Here is a 19,582-nt window from a genome sequence, read left to right on the forward strand (position 1 = left end):
CAGTTCTGATTTTTGTTTACTTCCTTTGCTCATCATTGTATTATTAGGCCAATATATTATTGGGCCCTGAATGTATGCAGCTGAAGAGGTAACTGGTATTAGAATTAATTTCTATACTAATTACAGTGATGGAATTGCATAAAATTATTACTGTAACATAAAAATGGGGGATACCTGCCCCAACAAATTTCCAGATTTATACAACAGAGAAAACATCTGCTCCTGATTTGTATAATATATATTTAAATATAGAAAATCTGAACCTCAAGATTTTCCTAAAAGTCAGTTACAACTATCCTATTCTGACTTTATTGAAATGCCACTAAGCAAAAAACACATGCTCTGTTCTCGTTACTTACTGTATATCCTCTTCCAGTCACTAGAGTTCCCATCCTGCATTAGAAGTGCACAGTCGGAGATATTCAGATTTGAGTGGCAGTGGTCATTTTGGGGGCCTTTCCCCCCATTGCATCTTTTTCTGATATCTGATACCTCTTTCTTCCCCATTTCCTTTCTTTTCCCACACCAGAGCTAAAAATATTTAAGGAAAGAATCCACGGTGGAGCAATTTGAATCTGTAGCACAGCTGAAAGATTCGTGGTGAGGTATTACCCACCTTTCACTCATTTCTACTCATTTTTCATTTCCCTGTATGGCCAGGGAAGGGGTGAAAAATAAAACATCCACTGGTCATCAGCTTCATTTCAATCTCAGTAGAGTTCAATGTTAGTTAACCCCAAGGGAACCGTTTCCAAGAAAGACAAAGAGAGGAATTACTTCAGCCCTACACAAGACTGGATCTGTTTAGAGCTAAATTTAACTGTGTCAGTGAACCTTCCAGTGATCCGGTTAAACATGTCATGGTGCCAGGGCCATAATGTCACATTTTTTCTTTATTTATTATGTTTACTATGGCCTTACTTGTGCCAGTGAAACAGCATTTGCCTCAGTTCCATTTAAGCTCAGCTATTCATACAGCAGTTGTGAAAATCCATATTTTTATTGCATCACCAATGTAGTTTAAGTATTGAAGGCTAGCAATCTGCATAGCTAGCTGGTTTGGGATATTAAACTGTTGTGCACAATTCAAACAGCCTTTATGAGCCCAATAAATGGTGTAAATAGGTGCTTAGATTGGAGAGCTTGGTCTGATGCTTCAAAGCTATATTTGGTCCCCAGTAACCTTGGGTGGGGCCCTAAGAGTCTCTCCAAAAGTTGGCATTGAATTTCAGTTTGCAGTATGGAGAGTAATCCGTTTAACTGAATGTAAGTAATTTTATTTAAATTCAGTTAAAATTAATCAAATATCCACTTCTTTGACCTCTCCGCCTACTTTTTGAAATACGACTAGCAGGTGCCCCGAAATATATTATGTACTCCTAGAACAATATCTGCTTATAATGCTGTAGTCAGCAGAGGGGGAACCAAAATCAATCTGGCTTTTCAATTTAATGTTTATTGCAGGCAGTGACCAGTTAATGCAACAAAACAAGATTACACAAATAACATGACAAATAAAATATACGGCATGCTATCATACTAGAAGATGTGAGGGCTATATGAGCTATTTGAAATATATTCCCTGGCCAAGGGTTGAAGTTACATTGTTGTTAATATTATCAGAAAGGAAAATAAAAATAACGTTGCTTTTCTAATTGGGCCGAGACAAAGGGGATAGAGAGAGAGAGCCAGAGACATTCCATGCTCCACAGAGAGGAAACTCTATTGATTGCTTTTTCCAGAGAAGGGAGATAAACATATTTTACTGAAAACAAAACAGAGAGGGTTTTCTGTTATTTGAGAGGACAAGACAATATGAGCCATCAAATTTAGCTCAGCCATATTCCAAAATCTGCTTGCAAAAAGCATAAAATACAACCAAGACATTTAATTTTATCTAAATATCCTATAAGGAATAAAGTACTTACCACTGTTTCTGCCTATTAGGATGAATCTTCTATTCTATTCACATATGCTATAAATTTAATTCAATATTGTGGTTTAGATGTCTGTCAATATATTTCAGTGAAAATCTACGCTAAGAAGAGTTGAGCGGTTTCACTAGTTAAGGAGTTTGAAATGCAGAGAGGGGAAAGGAAAGATAGTAATTGAAACAATGTTCATGTAAATCTGTCCCATAATAGTTTCTGTGGGTAGTTGCCTGGTTGTTTTGGATCTTAAAAGGATTTGAGTAGTTCTTGATCCTATTTTACAAAAAGTTCATCTTGATTTCCTTCTCTCTCTATCTTTTCTTTGTTAATGATGAGATCCAAAGTCTTAGATCTTGATCTGTGCTTGTCTGATTTTCTATCTGCTCTTGTATTGTAGGCATATTGGAAATAACATCTGTGGAAATTGGAGTGGTGGCCGTTAAATCCATAAACAGCAATTATTACCTTGCCATGAATAAGAATGGAAAAGTCTATGGATCTGTAAGTATATTTCACTTTCTTGTATCTAGCTTTTTCTGTTTGTGCATTCCTTGTCCTCTTGCATTGATTAGGTCTTACTTATTAAAAAACATAGGACTGGAGTATAAGATCCTGCTTATTTATTTATCTATTTATTCCTTACATTTATATCACCTCTCTCCAGGAACATATATAGCACTGCCTTCCCCAAAGTTTTCTCATAACCATCACCCTGGGAATTTGCTTGAACTAGGAGAGAGTGAGGAGTCCAAATTCACCCAGTGAGCTCCTATAGCTGAAGGAGGTCTTCCAGGAGATCTCCCTGTCTGCGGCACTGATTCAGTTACAGATTACTCACTTTCTGAAGTTGTTGATTTACCTTTAATCTTGCCTGAATCTTGCCTTGTGTCAAGTCTGAGCATTCATTTATTCATTCATTCATTCATGTATGTTTATAGGCCACTACTTGAGTAGTAACTGATTCTGAATGGCATACCTTATTCAGTAACATAAGGTTGAAATACACACAACAATCAAATTGTTACCAACAATTCACAGTTCTATGCCAGGGGCAATAAACAAGCTCAATTCAAACAGAAGACAACATAGTTTCAAACCCATCTGTTCCCAAAGCTTACGGTTTTCATCACCTTTCTAATGCTCAGTAAAATTGAGGAAATACTGTTCCAAAGAAGGGGGCAGCAATTGAAAAGACCCCCTCTCCAGTGAAGGTCACATTCGTTGAATGAAGGGACCCAGAAGGAACCTCTTCTGGTTGATCTTATCAAACGGGCAGAAACAATCAGAAGGCAGTCCTGAAGATTCCCAAGTCCTGACCCATGTAGGGCTTTAAAGGTGAGAAACGGCACCTTAAACTGCACCCAGAAGCAATCTGGTAGCCACTGTCAGAGTAGAGGTGTTATATGAGTCAATCACAACATGAACTACCTGAGCCATTGCATTCTGGACCAGATGATCATAATCCTGTCTACCTTTTCTGTATTGCCCGTGGCAGGAGTAGACCAAGGGAGTAGATCAAAGGCCATACCCTTCACTTGGGTTACGGGTTCTAAACCTTCCTAAATTTCCAAAAAATGCCAAAAAGAAGGAGGAGGAAGTGGAGGAGGACAATGATGAGGACAATAACATTTTTTACCTCCCCCACTCGGGGAGTGGTGAGACTGTATAAGGGGAGCAGGCTACAATTTTTGCACCCCTGGTCTATAGCTCTGTTGTCAGGCAGTGTTCTTCAGACTGATTGGAGGATGCTCATGATTGAAATTCAGACCTTTCACATACAAAGAAGATGCTCTCCAGTTAATTATAAGGTCCTGTTTTCTCTGTTTCTTTCCTGGATTAAATAGCCCCCAAATAGCCATATTTAAACTTCACTCTATCCATAAAAATAAAATCTTACCAATTCTTATAGCCTGCCAGTTGTGTTACAATGTTTTAAATAATATGGATATGTGGCTATGTTATTATTAATAATAAAAATAAGGTTAACCTCTGAAAGAATTTTCAGGCACATATTCAGGCTTTCCGTAACTAATTTTTTATCCTTCTGTCAAGCTTATCCTCAAAGAAAGTAGCATAACATTGCATAATGTAAACATAGATGCAACATTTGGATTTGAAGACAGTTCATACTGCTTGCAAATGTGTGTTGTTATCCTGGGAAATGTTTAAAAAGGTAAATGAACAAATCAGATTCACAGGCCTATTATTATATTTTATTCTGCATTAGAATATATTTAATTAGAATCCATAAAACCCAATAATGCACTTCTTCCCAATTTTATCAGTTATTTTTCTTCTGTGAAATTTGTCAGTGATCATGCTGATTTATATGGGAATTGAAATCCAATATATCCAGAGGGTGCCAGGGTAGGAAAAAAACTAATATAGAATGTATGAAAGATTTGTTCATATTGTTCATACAGTATGTTCATATCTTCATGTTCATCTAAATATGAACAAACCTTTCATATACTCTATATTAGTTTTTTTCCTATATTTATTACATCTAGTAAAAAACGAAGTCACTAATTTTTATGCAACTTTACAAATAGGAATAATTTCTTAACTGAAGTTGCGCATGTACAAGTTTCACAATGACATAGTCCAATAAATTATGTTTAGCATTTATATATTTCTATAATTTTATATTCATTATATTAATGATCCTTAGCAGCCTTTATAAATTAATTAATATTATTATGCTCATCTGTCAAACTTGGTAAGGCAGATTTGAGGCTGAGAGATGATAATACTTTTCCAAAGCTACTTGCTAAATTCATGGCAGAAGCAACATATTAATAATTTGCAATAGACCACATATGACTTTTATTTCTATATTTTATTCTATTTATGATGTCAAGATTGACTGAAAATATCCCAAAGATAGGAAGTGTCACATGATTAATTAAATTTATTTGTTCCTCCAGTAGTCAGCAACACCTCCCTGGTGAATCTGAAGAACTCCAAAATTATTTTTACAAAAATGAAATCTCTCATGATCATTAAATTGTATGAGGTTTTGGTGATCTTGCATGAAGCCTTACAAGATTTCAGAATTCTCATGTGAGATAAAATATACATGGATATGGAGATGAGCAAAAAAATCAAAATGGCAGGAACAACTACTGATCATTAAATTTTATGAGGTTTTGGTGATCTTGCATTTGAAAGCACTGCTCTTTTTTTACACCCATGTGATGCATATTAAAAAGGGGTGGGGCCTTGATCATGTGGTTGTGCCCACCATCTTTACTTTTTTTACCTCCCTCCCCCCACAAAGCTCCATCATATAAAATATTGGACATGAGATTATAAAAATTTCCCACGATTTGACTGTCCATGAGATTTTGGCTACTTTAATTTGTATTGGAGAAGGTGGACCAGTACAGGTAAATCTGCATATATTTGTACCTAATTAAATATTCTAAGAAAAACATAATTTTCATTTGAATGGTATAGCTATGTCACATATATAAATCTTCTAAATAAATAATAAGTAACTTACTTCCCTAATTACATTAAAAAAAAAATATATAATGTTTCATATAATTAAAAATAATCTTTAGTATAATTATTCATTGTTGAGCTATTTAAAAAGACCCTGTTCTATGTGTCTTCACAGAAAGAGTGATTTATTTATTCAGCATTTTTGTTATAGAATTTCTACCCAAAGGAGGTTCAAACAACCTATCTTGTTTTATGGCTTTGATTTACTCTTTTCCTTGACAGTGGTTTGTTTAGTTTGATATATTATTTAAACCACTTCAACAATTCTTGCTGGGTCTGATAAGCAGCATGACAATGCTTCTACAAGTGAAATAAATAAATGTAATAGATTAATCTCATTACTTGAGTAGACTGAAGTTCTAAAAGCAAGGCTGTGTCCCATAACCCTCAATGCCCCATAATGTAGCAGTCAAACATCTAGTAGACATCACGCTTGAAATGGCACTGAATTCCCCTAGTGTTTGTATAAACTTACCAGAGACTTCATTATCCTTTTTCCACAAGCCAAACAAGGAAATGCTACTAAAAATATTTGTGTTTTCCAGAGATCATCATGAATGCTCAAATTCACATAGTGTTGATCTGCTATGATTGTTTAGAATACAAAATACTAATTTGTAAAATACTTTCCTACTTTGGGCTCTGGCTTGCAGAACATTTTGTATAAAATCCGTGATTATATCAGAAAGGTTTCCACAATCTATTAGTTAGGATTCCTGATAAGATTTTCTAGGATGGTCACAGAATAGTATGATAGGGGACTTTGGCTTTTACAAGCAGATGGATACAAAAATAGCCTCAATAATTTTTTTTTTCTCTAAGAAATACTCGTTTTTCAGCATAGCTTTTTCAAAAAAAGAAGTCCATAGATCATGCACTAATACTGATGGCAAAGAGAGTTCAAAACCGGGATGTCTAATATTTGTCATCTCTTTTCTCCTGAGAAGGAAGCTAGAGATAGAGCAATGCCACTTCTAGAGATGAAAACAATAATAGCAACAACAACAAAACCACTTCAGAAGAATCAAATTAAATCTATTTTGAATCCATACATAGCTCATGGTAGAACTTGTTTCATAGATGATTGAATCAATTACCAAAGGTTCTAAAATATATTTTAGAGCCAAGCTATAAACCAGACATGATGCCAAATGAATCAACAGAAAGCACATATATTTTTTAAAACATATTTTCATAACACACAAAGGAGAGATTTTAACTAGGATTACAACAGAGGGAATTTTAGTACAAATTGACCAGATCTTCATCTTCCATATATTAAAGCATAACTATAAGAGATAACTGTTGATCAGACTCTGGACTCTGGAATGTAGGAAACCAGACAATTCCAGTATCGTACTCTTAAAAACATAATTTGAAATTACTTAGTAGTTTAGGGCAATTAAAGTCATATCTAATTTGTCCTTCACTTGGCCACCTCACAAGTCATTCACTTCTCCACTAATTCTACATGCTACTTTTTTCTTTCTCCTCTTTTTTTTTTTTTTTTTTGAGAAGGGCTAGTAGTACAGTCTTACCTGAGGGACGTTAAAGCCCTTCTTTGTTCCTTCTTCTCAGCTCTTCCACCTTGGAGTGAAATATGTCAGAGCATTCCTTCCATAATCAATGGCCACTTCAACTCAGTAACTTCCAGATTCCCAATTATTTGAAAAGGTATAAAACATAACTTTAATGAATGTAGGGATCCAAATGGAGGTCAAACTTTATGATAAAAGTGAGCCTCAGAGTGACTAATGATTAGAGAACAGCAATCACACGTGTCCTTTTTTCATTGTTTTTGAAGAGTTTTAACTTGCCTACCTTTGGAGGTGGTTTAATAATCTCCAGGGCTCAAGGATGCTTACTTTGTATTCTAAAAAATGAGCGTAAAATATGGGAAGAGAGAAAGCGAGAGAGACATTAATGGTATTCCTTTTTACAAAAATAAAAGCATATCCATATTTTTTTTCAGATGTTATTCAAGAAGCAGGATTTGGGACTCACCTTAGATTAGGGTAGCTAATCAGAGTCCTGTGGCCAACATGCAGCCACCAAATCTCTCTTTTTCTCTCTCTCTCTGAACCATTTTGTATCATCATCCACTGCAGGTCTTAGTCACCCTAGCTATGATAAGTTTGATCAGCAGACATCTAAAGGTTCCTGATCTTGCTTTAAATCAAGCAGAACATGCAAGCAAAATACTGAGCATGTCATTTATAAGAGCTAGATCTATGAAATGCTGCCTGTACATTCCAGGTAGATGTACCATGCGTGTGCACACATTTTACTTTGGTCTTCTTTGACACATAGAGGCTGCTGCAGCAGCAGCAGCACAATAAGACTGTATGCTATACTGCTAATGTTTGAGACTAAGTGGGTATGCAGATAACCTATTCCAACATGTGCACAGCTTATTTGTCATTTCTGTTTACCAAGCAGGAATGATACAAACAATGGAGAAGAGGAAATGCTCAAGAAATGTTTATTGTGAAGTTTGACACAGTTGGGCTGAAGCTCCCTTTTCAGAGCAACTTCCCTGCACTGCACTCAGGGCAACAACCACTCTGGCACTAGGGATATTTGACCTCAAAAATGGACTTTTTGGTCTGAAGTACATTGGGCCATAAAATAAATGTTGCTTGGACACTTTGATGACCATCTCCAGCTCTTTGTGCCTTTTGCATCTACCTTCTGGTTGAAGCCTTAATGGTGCATGAAGGGACACAACCCTGCAGAAGGGGTAGCCAAGATATGTATAAAAATCAGCTCTAAACATACCCCAAAAGTCATCCATTTCTTTTGATTGTTCTTAGCGGTCTTGTACCTTCTCACCTTCTGATATTGTCTCTGTTTTTGTCTGCATGTGTTTTTATACAGAAAGAGTTTAACAACGATTGCAAACTAAAGGAGAGAATAGAAGAAAATGGATACAATACATATGCCTCATTCTTTTGGAAAAATAATGGAAAGCAAATGTTTGTGGCTTTGAATGGAAAAGGAGGGACAAGGAAAGGACAGAGAACCAGGCGGAAAAACACTACTGCTCATTTTCTTCCCATGGTAGTCGACACACAAATGAAGGACCTCTTCTATTGATAGCAGCTGAACCAAAGATTTTGTCAGGAATTTGTTGGTACTCTTCTCAAAGAGAAAAGGCAAAAACAGAGCAGGTGTCTGGTTGACTGCAAGGGAAACCTGTGAAGGTTCTGTACAATCTGTTGAAACATGAAGTACCTCTAATTAGTTATGTGTCATATCCTATAATCAAGACACAAGCTGGATCAAATGGGATCAGAGCTTTTTCCAGTGCAAACAAATTATGATTATTATTTTTTATCTTGCTGATAGAACTCAAAGGATATGAGACAATGTATTGAGTGATGTTGGGGAAAGTTATTTATGGAATACTAACTCAAATCATTAAGAACTTCATCCAAGCCTAATGATCCAATGAACAGTTAAGCATTTACTGGAAGCACATGGGTCATACGCAGACAGAAGAAAAGATTCTGGAATGGTCTCATATGGAAGAGATGAATAGGATTAAGAAATATAAGCATATTAAAGTTGTTTTAACAAAATAAATAGTATGGTTCTCCATCCCTTTGTATGCTAATGCCATGCCTTTGTATTTCTCCCTAAGTTATTTATTTAATAGGATGTTAAATATCTTTCTTCTCTTTTTTTTTCTTTTTTTTTTTTTGGGGTTGTTTGAAGGATTTTCCCAGTTGCTTCCTGTTGCATAGTGATTCTTTTCCTGCTGTCCATATTCTTTGCAAGATTGACAAAGTCAAACCTTGAAAGCTTGCCCAAGTTTCCAAAAATACAGAAAGGATAACACAAAAGAAAAATGTAGGATTGTAGACTGTGTTTAATCGTGTTGTCCCTTTTTTTTCTTTTCCTCTTGAAACTTGGCTTTTAAAATTTGCACTTAAAATCAATAGGATCAGAAACAAATGGGAATTGCAACAGGATCTGTGTGTATTTTATCAGCATCTTTGATTATTGCTTCCCTCACGGATCCAAACTTCCTATAATGCATCATCTGAAGAGTTTTGCTGCTGTTTTGAAATGGGCAAAATTTAATTGGATACTCAAATGTCATTAAATGCCTGACCTCAAAGGTATTGAAATTGAATTATAATTATCCTTTTTTTAGAACAAGGCATAACTATATATAGCCATATTTTATACCAGTGTTTCTCAACCTTAGCAGCTTTAAGATGTGTGGACTTCAATTCCTAGAACTGGAACTCTGGGAGTTGAAGTCTACACATCTTAAAGTTGCTAAGGTTGAGAGAGGCTGTTTATACTAATGAAATTTCTTTTCAGAGAGATATTGAATTAAGTCTGTGGAGCTGATACATGTGAGTAGTTATTCCTTTGCGTCACCACAGCTGAAAAAGTAAAAGAGAAAAAGCCAATCTTTTGACTGCAGTCTATTTCAGAAAACCGCCTTGATGTACATGGTGTTGAAAATTGCATCCTCAATCTAAACAAACTTCAACTCTGTTTCAAATATTATATAGGAGTTGGGGAAGAGGAAGGAAATTGGATTCCTCTTACACCATCAAACCCAATGCAAAAGCATATTCAGTAAGTCCCTGAAGAGATGTCTTTGTTTCAGAGTATGTTATCTCTTTGCAGGAAAACGTACACTTTCCTATAAAGATGGGAACCATGTGCTATCCATGCTGCTCCTACGTAGTGTTTGAAACCTGTCCAAAGTTCTTGATCATATCAGCTTAAGATGTCCGTACTTGGATTCTACTAAAATCTTACCATTACAAATGGAATTAATTCAATTAATAATTCCTTAATTGAAGATATAGAATTGGATTGAACATCAGATATGTACATTTATCTTTCCGTAGGTGTGCTGGTCATCAGCTGTATTCCTGGGAACCTTGCTTTAGAAAGCCTGAGAAACAGTTTCTCAGTATTGCTAGCAGTGGATCTAGGATGGTTAGCTGAAAAACTTTCCATGAAAAATGTAACAGACTGATAGAAGAATATCAGGGTTATAATCATCAAAACAAGTAGTTGTTCCCTTCTTATTTTGGTCATCACTTGCTGTTAGTTTTTAATGCAGGGGTGGGTAATCCATGGACCACGTGGGGCCCTGTGTTCCTTTTGTAGTTTCTGGAGCTTCTCAGAGCCATATTGCCAAACAACAAGAGTGTACTTACACACCACAACCACTACCACAATCCCAGTAGATTAACTCTCAGATAGCCACAGGACACCAATAAAAGAGGGGGAAGAAAATTCAAAAAAAAGGGCCCAAGTCTTGGTCCAACTCTTATATGACATCATTTCATCCCTTGGCCACTAGCAGAAAAAAAATCAGACGTTGCTTCCTGACCCTGAGAAATTGCTCACCCCTGTTTTAATGGTTAGAGGCTAGGCTTTTTGTGTTATAGTATTCAAACCAGCAATCCTGGCCCCAACTCCCTTACTCCAAGGGAGTACAGTCTGGAAAAGGCTTCACAATGTGATCTGTTGTCAGTGTGAGTTCTAGGGAGAAAGAAACTCTGCCTTCTTGGGGTGAACATTTAAGATCTTAAGTGGATTGTGATGGTCATACAGTCATTCCTGACCATTTTAGCAGAGTCTACATTAACTATATTGGTGAAAATAGATATATTCTGGAGTAAATTATTTGAGGATTGCAGCCACTATTTTTTGTACGTGTATATAACTCTTAAGAGCCAATCTACAAGCAACATCTTTCTTCATTTATCAAAATATAAGCAATGGCTCTAAAGTGTAATATTGGGCATAATTTTAATGGAGGGCTTTTTTTCATAGCTTACACTGAGTAATGCAGTCTTCAGTTAAACATAATATCAACTTCCTTCAGTCTGGAAAAAAAACTTATATGATTTTTGTTTGTTTTACTTTTTCTCTCTTTAACATTAGAGAACTATGGCTAGTACATCAATATAACCATAACAAGATTCATTTTGTTAGAGCAAGTTAAGTAGAAACTGTACATCCAACCAGCATGTAGCACAGTGTATTCCACTAAGTAAATGAAGAAATGCATACGTCTTTTTTGCAGTGTCTATAGTGAAGAGCAGATGTAGTTTGTTTTTTTAATGAATATTAATGTTCAAAATACTTTAAGGGACTAAGTGTATTGATACTGCAGTTTTTTTCTTTAGTAACTTTTCGCACAAAAAGAATGGGTTTTAATTGTTTGGAAATAGTAGTTTGGTACAGATGCTTTAAAAATTGGGTCCTTTTTGCTATCATAATGCATAATTGTACAGTGTTGAACATTTTGGTGATCTTTCTTGCACTCTTTTCCGTTCTCCAATTCCCTGCAAAATCAGCTAGATTTGTCCAGTGGGGAAATTATTCCAGAGTGTGATACAGTTTGGTATAAAGTTTATAGAACAAAGAAAATTCATTAATAATAAAAATAATAACATGGTAAATAACACAGTCCAACTACACTTCCTGTGACACTGGCATATGTGCACTACATCATATTCTCATCTCAACCTCGTCTTTTATCTGTGATTCAATATTCTTTGAAGGAAATTTTTCCAAAAAATGCTCTGTTGAGCCCTATGCCAGCTTTCCCCAACCTAAGTGCAGTGTGGAAAGATGGACTTCAAATCGCAGGATTCTCCACCAGCCTGGCTGTGGCTGGGAAGTCTCAAAATTGAAGCCAATCTATCCAGAGAGCACTGGGGGAGAGGCTGCCCTATGTCAATCATCCTTATTCAGACATGACATCTACCCTAGGATGGATTTGGTCTTGCCTTCTCTCTTTCAAATGTTCAGACTGCAGTTGGTTAGCCTTAAATACAAAATGTTTTGCCTGGGTGTTCCCTTATGCAACCCCCCCCCAAAAAAAATATGAGATAGTGGAATAGTTCCCTTGCACAGCTCCCCCTGCTTTCACTGGACATTGCCCACTGGTTTATGCTCCAAGTCTTGTTGGACAACACGGTATTTTGGCACAAAGCTCCTTTCTCTGCCTGATATGCTGAAATACAGCTCCAAGAAAACTGAGAGTTGCGCCAGATTGGGAAAGACTGGGCTAAAATATCTCCTTTTTCTTGTAATTGAACAAAATGATTTAATATGTGTAAAACCAGCAATGGTTGGATTTGGGGATGATGGTGGTAACTATGGTAACGTGTGGCTGAATAATGAAAGGTTTGTCATATTAGGACAGAACTTTCCTTGTGTTACATTTCTTGTTTTGTTTTGTTTTGTTTTCAAAGTGATCATTGCAACTGACAATGCACCACCCACAAGAAAAATTAAGTGTTTGGTTGACAAATAAAGGATTGGATGACCACTCTCTTGAAGAGTTGATATGGTACAAACAAGGTTCCCATGTCAAAGAACTATTAGCATTTCTTTGGGATCTTGGGGAGAGGAAGATGTGCAAACATTCATAATTCAAGACTTCAAAAACTTGTAGAAAAGCCTCTTGTGAGAAAAAAAATTGGATATAAAAATATTTATTTAAAAAATTAAAACATGAAAATCAAGGTGAACAGAGGTAAAGATGTACAAAGGGGGAGGTTAACAATGTTACTCTCCTTGTAAAAATGTCTGTACTTTTCTCTCCAAATGTCTTTGATGTTTATCAGAGAAGGAAAAAGAATCATTTTTTGGTTTAAATTTGCTTTAGAGTATGCAGAATGTAATAAAGTCCCTAATAAATTGAGCTATTGTTATTATATTTTTTGAAAGGAAGAGGGTTTTCTTTTTCCTCTATCTCTCAAATCATTTGCCTCTAAAATGGGAATTATATTTGCAGAAAATACAGTACATTAATGAAAGCAAGTTTTTAGAGGTTGGGAGCTTGAATTCAGAGTCGTCATTCTTTTGAATAGATAAAAAGAATTTAAAAGGTTGAAAATGAAGTAATTTGGAGGGGAAAAAACTGACAAGGAACCACCAAATTTATTCAGAGGTTCTTTCACAGATTATTGAACATTAAAAAAAAAATGACTTCCACTGGTCTTGTGAAATTAACATGCTTTGGTGCCCACTATAGCAGGTTGGTGCTACAGCTGGGTTTTCCAAAGTAACACTTTTCCATCAGAAATGGGCGCATGTACAAGGAACTTCTCAATGTGAAATATTGTTTGAATTGAATCCAAGCACTGATATGACTCCCATTAATTTTAAAGGGACATGCTAGAGAGTTCTTGGGTAGATGTAAAGTGTTTTTCTGTATCCATCATAAACCTGAGACAGTCTGATCATAATTCTAAAAAAGGATGCACACAGTATGTGTGCTATTGTTGTTACTGTTTTTTTAAATAGGTTGAACATGTACAGTATATTTAAATAATAAAAAATAAAAATTAACTACAGTTCTGAGAATAGAAAATGATTTCTCCTTTGTTTAATTGTCCTCAAAATATGAAGTGATTTTTTTAAAAAATGAAACAAATTGTGTAGAAAAAAGTCAGATTTGATAGCCTCCATGTAAGTTCAGAAAAATCAAATCATCTCAATATCAGTTTGTGTATCACCCTCAACAAATTGTATCCATCCATATCTACCTTCTACAATTCACCTGGCAGATGGATGTAAATAACGCTACCTTTTTTCACCATTGTTTAGAACAGTGTTGTCAACCTTGGCACCTTTAAGATGTGTGGATTTCAACTCCCAGAATTCCCCAGCCAGCGTGTTCCCCAGCCAACAATGGTATAGAAGAAATCAAATTGGGTGGTACATGATGCAATTCAGCTTTGACACCTTAATCAGCTAGGGTATTGGGCATGCACATCAGTCCTTCAAATGTGTACTAGAGTTTGGGAAAGAGAAGAAATAGCTGTTCCTATTTGGTAGGATAAAAATTGGTAGACTGTCTTCTGAAGGGCTTTGCGTCATGATCAAAAGACAGACACACTGTCAGTTAAAGCAGGGTTTTCCAAGAGTGAGAATTGGGTAGGGTCCCATGATAAACTTGGGGTGGGGGGGGGGGAGTTCATTCAAACACAGACAATATTCTGTGAAAAAGGAAGCTTTGCCTTTTGATCAGAGTTGCAGATTTATTTATTTTTTTAACAAACAGGTTTCATGACCTGAAAAGGTTTGAAAACCCCTGAGCTAAAACCACTGAAGCAGCCTTCCCTTCCAAAAGTATTCTGGTTAGAAGGAAAACGAAAGTCTAGGTATTTCATTTCTTCATCAGAAGCTAGAACCATCAGTCCATGCATGATTGAGCTCTGTGTCTCTTACATCTACCATTGTAGAATCAGTTTTGCAATTTTTTTTTTCCATTTTCATTTTTGACCTGGCACATAGGATGACATTGGGGGGCAGGAAATCCATGCCTTTTCTGCCCTTTTCTCAACTCCCTCTTACCTGAAAAGACTGGGTAATTTTTCAACCATTTTGGGAGAGCCAAATGTTCCATATGCATCTACACAACTACATAATTGTGTATAATTAACAACCTTTTGATATCAAAATATTTCTATAAAGTTCTACAGATAAAGATATATTTGCTAGTTTTAAAAGGAACCTGAAATGACCAATGGCACTTTCCATTTTCCCTCTAAATGCAGTACTTTGGGTATGCATTTCCATTCTGAATACATTTAATTAAGTATATAGACTTATTCAAATACCCAATTTTCCACTATGCAGTAGTGTAATCATGTGACTGTAAGATTCTCAACTATAGAGCTATTCAGCAACTAATGTGAGAAATAAATAATGCACTGCAGTACAGAAGAAGGGAGCTTCTTGGTTCCTTTGGAAACAAGAGTCACGGCGAATCAACCAAAGCCTCTATGGCAGTTTGCATAGGGGAACATAGGAATGAAAGAACATGTTCCCACACAACAGTGGAACTCTCTCTTACATCTGTGAAGAGGCTACAATTTAATATCCCGGAAGAGCTTCACACAGCTAGAGGACCTTGAAAAATGTTGAAAAGGACATTGCTCGGACACCCACCCTTGGTCTCTTCCTCTATGGATGGTAAGAAATACTATATAAGCCAGTTCACGTTTGCCTCTGATGACCATATCAGTGCTGCTTGTAAGAACGAGCAGGATAAATGTGGCTGACCTGGATGAGAGAAATGAAGCAGAGAGAAAGTCATTGTCTGTGTGTTGGTACCGCACAGGAGTGGTTCCAATCTGTCCTAACCTCATATCGCAATAGTAACTTCAATGAATATAATCCATAACAATTTTGCTAATAAAATGGCTTCATATTATCTACACCAGAGAATCTATGGCCTTCCAGTTGTTGTTGAATTGCAATAGGTAGCATTCTAAAAGAGACCGCTGGAAGCTGTCGTTCATAAAATCTGGAGAACCACAGATATACCAGCTCTGATCCATATCATATGACATTGATTCTATGGGATTCTCAGATGTTTCTCTGTCTTCTTAACTGGTTCGTTTCCCATGCAAAGTATGTGATCTTTCAGTATCTTACTGACCTTTCCTCAAAGGTGAACTGTATTCATCAAGAACAGACCTTCTGGTTGCTTTGATTGATTAGTAAATCAGCCTGATCTAAAGAGTATTATCTGATCCACCGTAATCCACCTGATTCTTGGTGCAAGAAGGCTTCATTGACTTGTGTGGATGGGAATCTTGCTGTATTCTCCTTTAGCCAAAAGTGGTTTTTAGTGTGCTGGCCAAAAGCCTATCATGTCATATTCTTGAGATCACTATTTTCAAATAAGAGGCAGGCCCAAATCATGACATAAGGCTATTGGCTCCCCACCCTTGTGGCAAAATTTGATAAACACCAATGATAAGATATAGCTTTGTCACATGACTTTGAAGACTTAGAAATGGATTGGTTACTGTACTGTCCTAACTCAGCATTAGAATCCATGCATGCACACATAGACTGATGCTCTTCACATGATAAAAGTGCAGTCTTTTCCCATAAACTATTTAGAGGATTTGTCTCTTAGGTTTATTCTTCTTCACTACAAACCTATTTCCAAGGAGTTTAACTTACGTATTTAGAATTACATTATAAATGGATTCTTGTTAAATCTGAATCCCACAAGTAGGAAAGGGGGCAAAATGTTACATTTTAAAATGTCATCCACTGGGTTCGGAGGCTATGAAATAATAAAAGAACCAGATGTTCATAAGAGAGCTCGTGCAGTAGAAGGTAGGATGTTAAATCTTTCACGGCACTTTCTTTCTTTCTCCACTGAGACAAGATCTTTGGCACGCTTATTAAGTATGACTCATATCTGACAGTTATCTTGAAAAGACGCTCAAGGTGAAACACAATCAGTAAGACAAAGACCGCTTTATTATCTTCTAACTGTTCCAGTTAGAAAATATGATTTTTGCCATCCACTTATTCAGCTTTTCCTACTTATTTGATTTTGGAGCAGCTCTTAGACTTAGACTTAGACATTACTTGCCTTGACATTAGAATGTTTGGTCAAAAATGGAAGATATTATACTTTTACCATTAGTTTCTCAGACAGAGAGTAATCCTTCTGCAGTTCTCTTCATTGGCTTTTTTTCAATTGCTGCATTTCCTGCTGTTTATTCTATTGCTCACTTTGGTAGGAGATTTTCCATGTCTAGCATTTCTTATTTAGAAAAAAACCTGAACAAATATCATCAAACTGGATTGGGCCAACTTGGGGATTGCATTTACTGAGAAATTTTGTCAAACTTCAGTCAATTTTCTATCTGTCACCTACTCTACAATACAATACAATACAATACAAATCTACAATACAGGCACTTCAGGAAGTACAAGATAAGACTTCTGTTTCTGAAAGATCAATAACCCTAGAAGAGATGTCTCACCCACCTTATACATGATACTTTAAAAATAAGTGCAATTCCCATTTTTTAAAAGGAAAGATAAACCATTCATGCTTCCATGGATTATTCAGGAATCAAAATCTCTAAATCTGCTCCCCAAGTAATTTGGGGCAATATTGTAATAGTGTTCTTTTCTTTCTTCTTGCTGCTTGCATAATATATGCACCAAACAGGCTGCAGAATTTCTTCTATTTTTTTTTTTTTTAATGAGCCAGTTTGCTATGTATTTGTAGAATCATCAAATGTCTTGGGAAAATGTTGCCTGATTTTTTGTTCTGCCAAGTCTTTTTCAATGATGTGAGTCAAGGTAACCTAGCAAATTTCTCCCCATTTGGCTTCTTCTGTTGAGAAGTATGGCAACCAGGGAGGTATCATCAAGATGGATGCAACCATACTAGCCACCAAGCTCAGAGACCACCAAGAGAACTTCAAAAGAAACTCTCAAGCAGTTTAAATATAAAGTTAACCCTGCCCCTCAAAAAAAAGAAGAACCTTTTTTTCACAGAGGAAGATTTTATTTGGAGAAACCTCAAGGCATTTTTCAGCACAACAGTAGAGTTATCAATCACATCAGAGAATGATTATCAGTGGAGAACAGCAGCTTTTTCGCTATGCTTCTTGATGAATAAAGCCTTTGGCAGCATATTAGCCATTGGATGGGTGGCAAAGAAGAAAATTTGGATTCTATGCCTATGTAGCCCTCAACATCTGTTGAGACTACTAGTCAACTTCAATAGTTGTGTCTATTCTGTGATGTGATATGATGTAGGCTACCTGTCTATAGGGAATAAGACTGAGACCACCAAGCATGTAGTCCTATGTAAAAACTGCTACACAGCCAGTATTGATAATAGTTTTCCATCATTACCAACATGGGGTCAAATACAAGGCAGCAGCTTCAGAGAGTAAGTGTGCAATATCCCATTACAAATCTCTTGAGCCTTCCAGTCTCCCAGAATTAAGTGTACAAAAGTGCTTGGAGAACTGAAAGCTTGGGAAACATAAGCAGTTATGGTTTTAACAACTTAAAAGGAATGAAAGCAACTCACAACCAGTTATGTTCAAGGGGGCTTAAAGGGGCGTGTTGGGGATGGGAAACTTTTTTTTTTTTTTTGGCTGCTTCTCCATTTTCTGGAGTTCATAAAAAAAATTAAGAAGAAAAGAAAAAAATTCTGATAGAATTTGAAAGCAAAGTTAGAGCTATTTTGCGGCCATGGTTTTCAAATAGGGTGTCTTACAGCTTACTGTTATAACTCACTGTTATACTACTCTAACAATTACACACTACTGCTATCCCTAGGACAGTGTTGTCCAAACTTGGCCACTTTAAGATGAGTGGACTCATCTTAGGGTTGGTCCCCATGCTGGCTGGGGAATTCTGGGAGTTGAAGTCCACTCATCTTAAAGTGGCCAAGTTTGGACAACACTGCCCTAGGATATCTATTGCTATTCTCCTGGCCTTTCCACAAACCTTGACTGCTGCTTTCTCCCTTGCTTCCTTCTGCCTCTCCTCTACACACCCAGCACACTACCACACCACCACCAAACCCAGCTGTTCCAAACACAGGGCTTTTAAAACAACCTCTCCCCCATCTGGATGCTGAGGTGCTTTAGAAATAAGGGGGAAGGTACACAGTTTCCAACTGCCTACACTCTTTTTACAACCCATCCTTCCACACAGTCTTTCTGCTGAAAAGAGCAGGTTAGAAAGAAACACCCTTCAACATTTTGAACATATAAAAAACAAGACGTGAACTATAAAAATAGAGACCACAGGGAAAAACAAAACCAGGCTTTGCAAATGAAAAAGTGGGCCTTTGCCAAGACAGCAGACTGATTCACAAGGACTACAGAATCTGAGGCTTCCTATAGTGCCAACACCTTGATCCACCAAACTAAACTATTTTTAAGACTGACTGGCATTTTTAACAAGGGATCTTTTGCAGCCATACCTGGAGACTGAACCCAAGACCTTCTATTGCTACTAAGCTATAGCCTCATCCTAATGAAGTCCACTCTTCTGAGATATGATACACTATCAGCATATTTATTAGAGCATTCCCATATCATCTTTCTATCCGGAGGTCAAAAGTTCTCTCCCTCCCTCATGCCAATTTAATTTAGAATGGTTAGAAAGATAGCAGCTGGCATCATAGCCGAGTGGGGATTGGAATCTAGACCTCATTAGTCCAAGTCCCATACTCTGCACCAAAGACACGTCCTCATTCTGCGATTAGCCTTGAGAAGAGAAGAGTGATCATAGCACTGTTCACATGCCCAAAGGCCAAGACCTGTTCCCTTAGAGGGCAGAGCATTGAATAATGGATTCCAATT

At 36.6% G+C, this 19,582-nt stretch overlaps 1 protein-coding gene across 1 annotated transcript in view; it reads left to right on the plus strand.

Annotated features, from left to right (window-relative positions):
• FGF10 (fibroblast growth factor 10) overlaps positions 1 to 13,786 on the plus strand; it is a 98,131-nt gene extending 84,345 nt beyond the window's left edge. Inside the window, exons 2-3 of the mRNA XM_007423364.4 lie at positions 2,329 to 2,432; positions 8,316 to 13,786. Of these exons, the coding sequence (XP_007423426.3) occupies positions 2,329 to 2,432; positions 8,316 to 8,534 (323 nt within the window). The 3' untranslated portion in view covers positions 8,535 to 13,786. The remainder of the gene's footprint in view (positions 1 to 2,328; positions 2,433 to 8,315) is intronic.
• Positions 13,787 to 19,582: the final 5,796 nt, after the last annotated feature.

The sequence above is a fragment of the Python bivittatus genome, unplaced genomic scaffold (assembly GCF_059951505.1).
Source record: "Python bivittatus isolate LINGU-HERP-01145 unplaced genomic scaffold, Pbiv_v1 ctg000570_np1212, whole genome shotgun sequence".
NCBI classification, from domain to species: Eukaryota; Metazoa; Chordata; class Lepidosauria; order Squamata; family Pythonidae; genus Python; species Python bivittatus.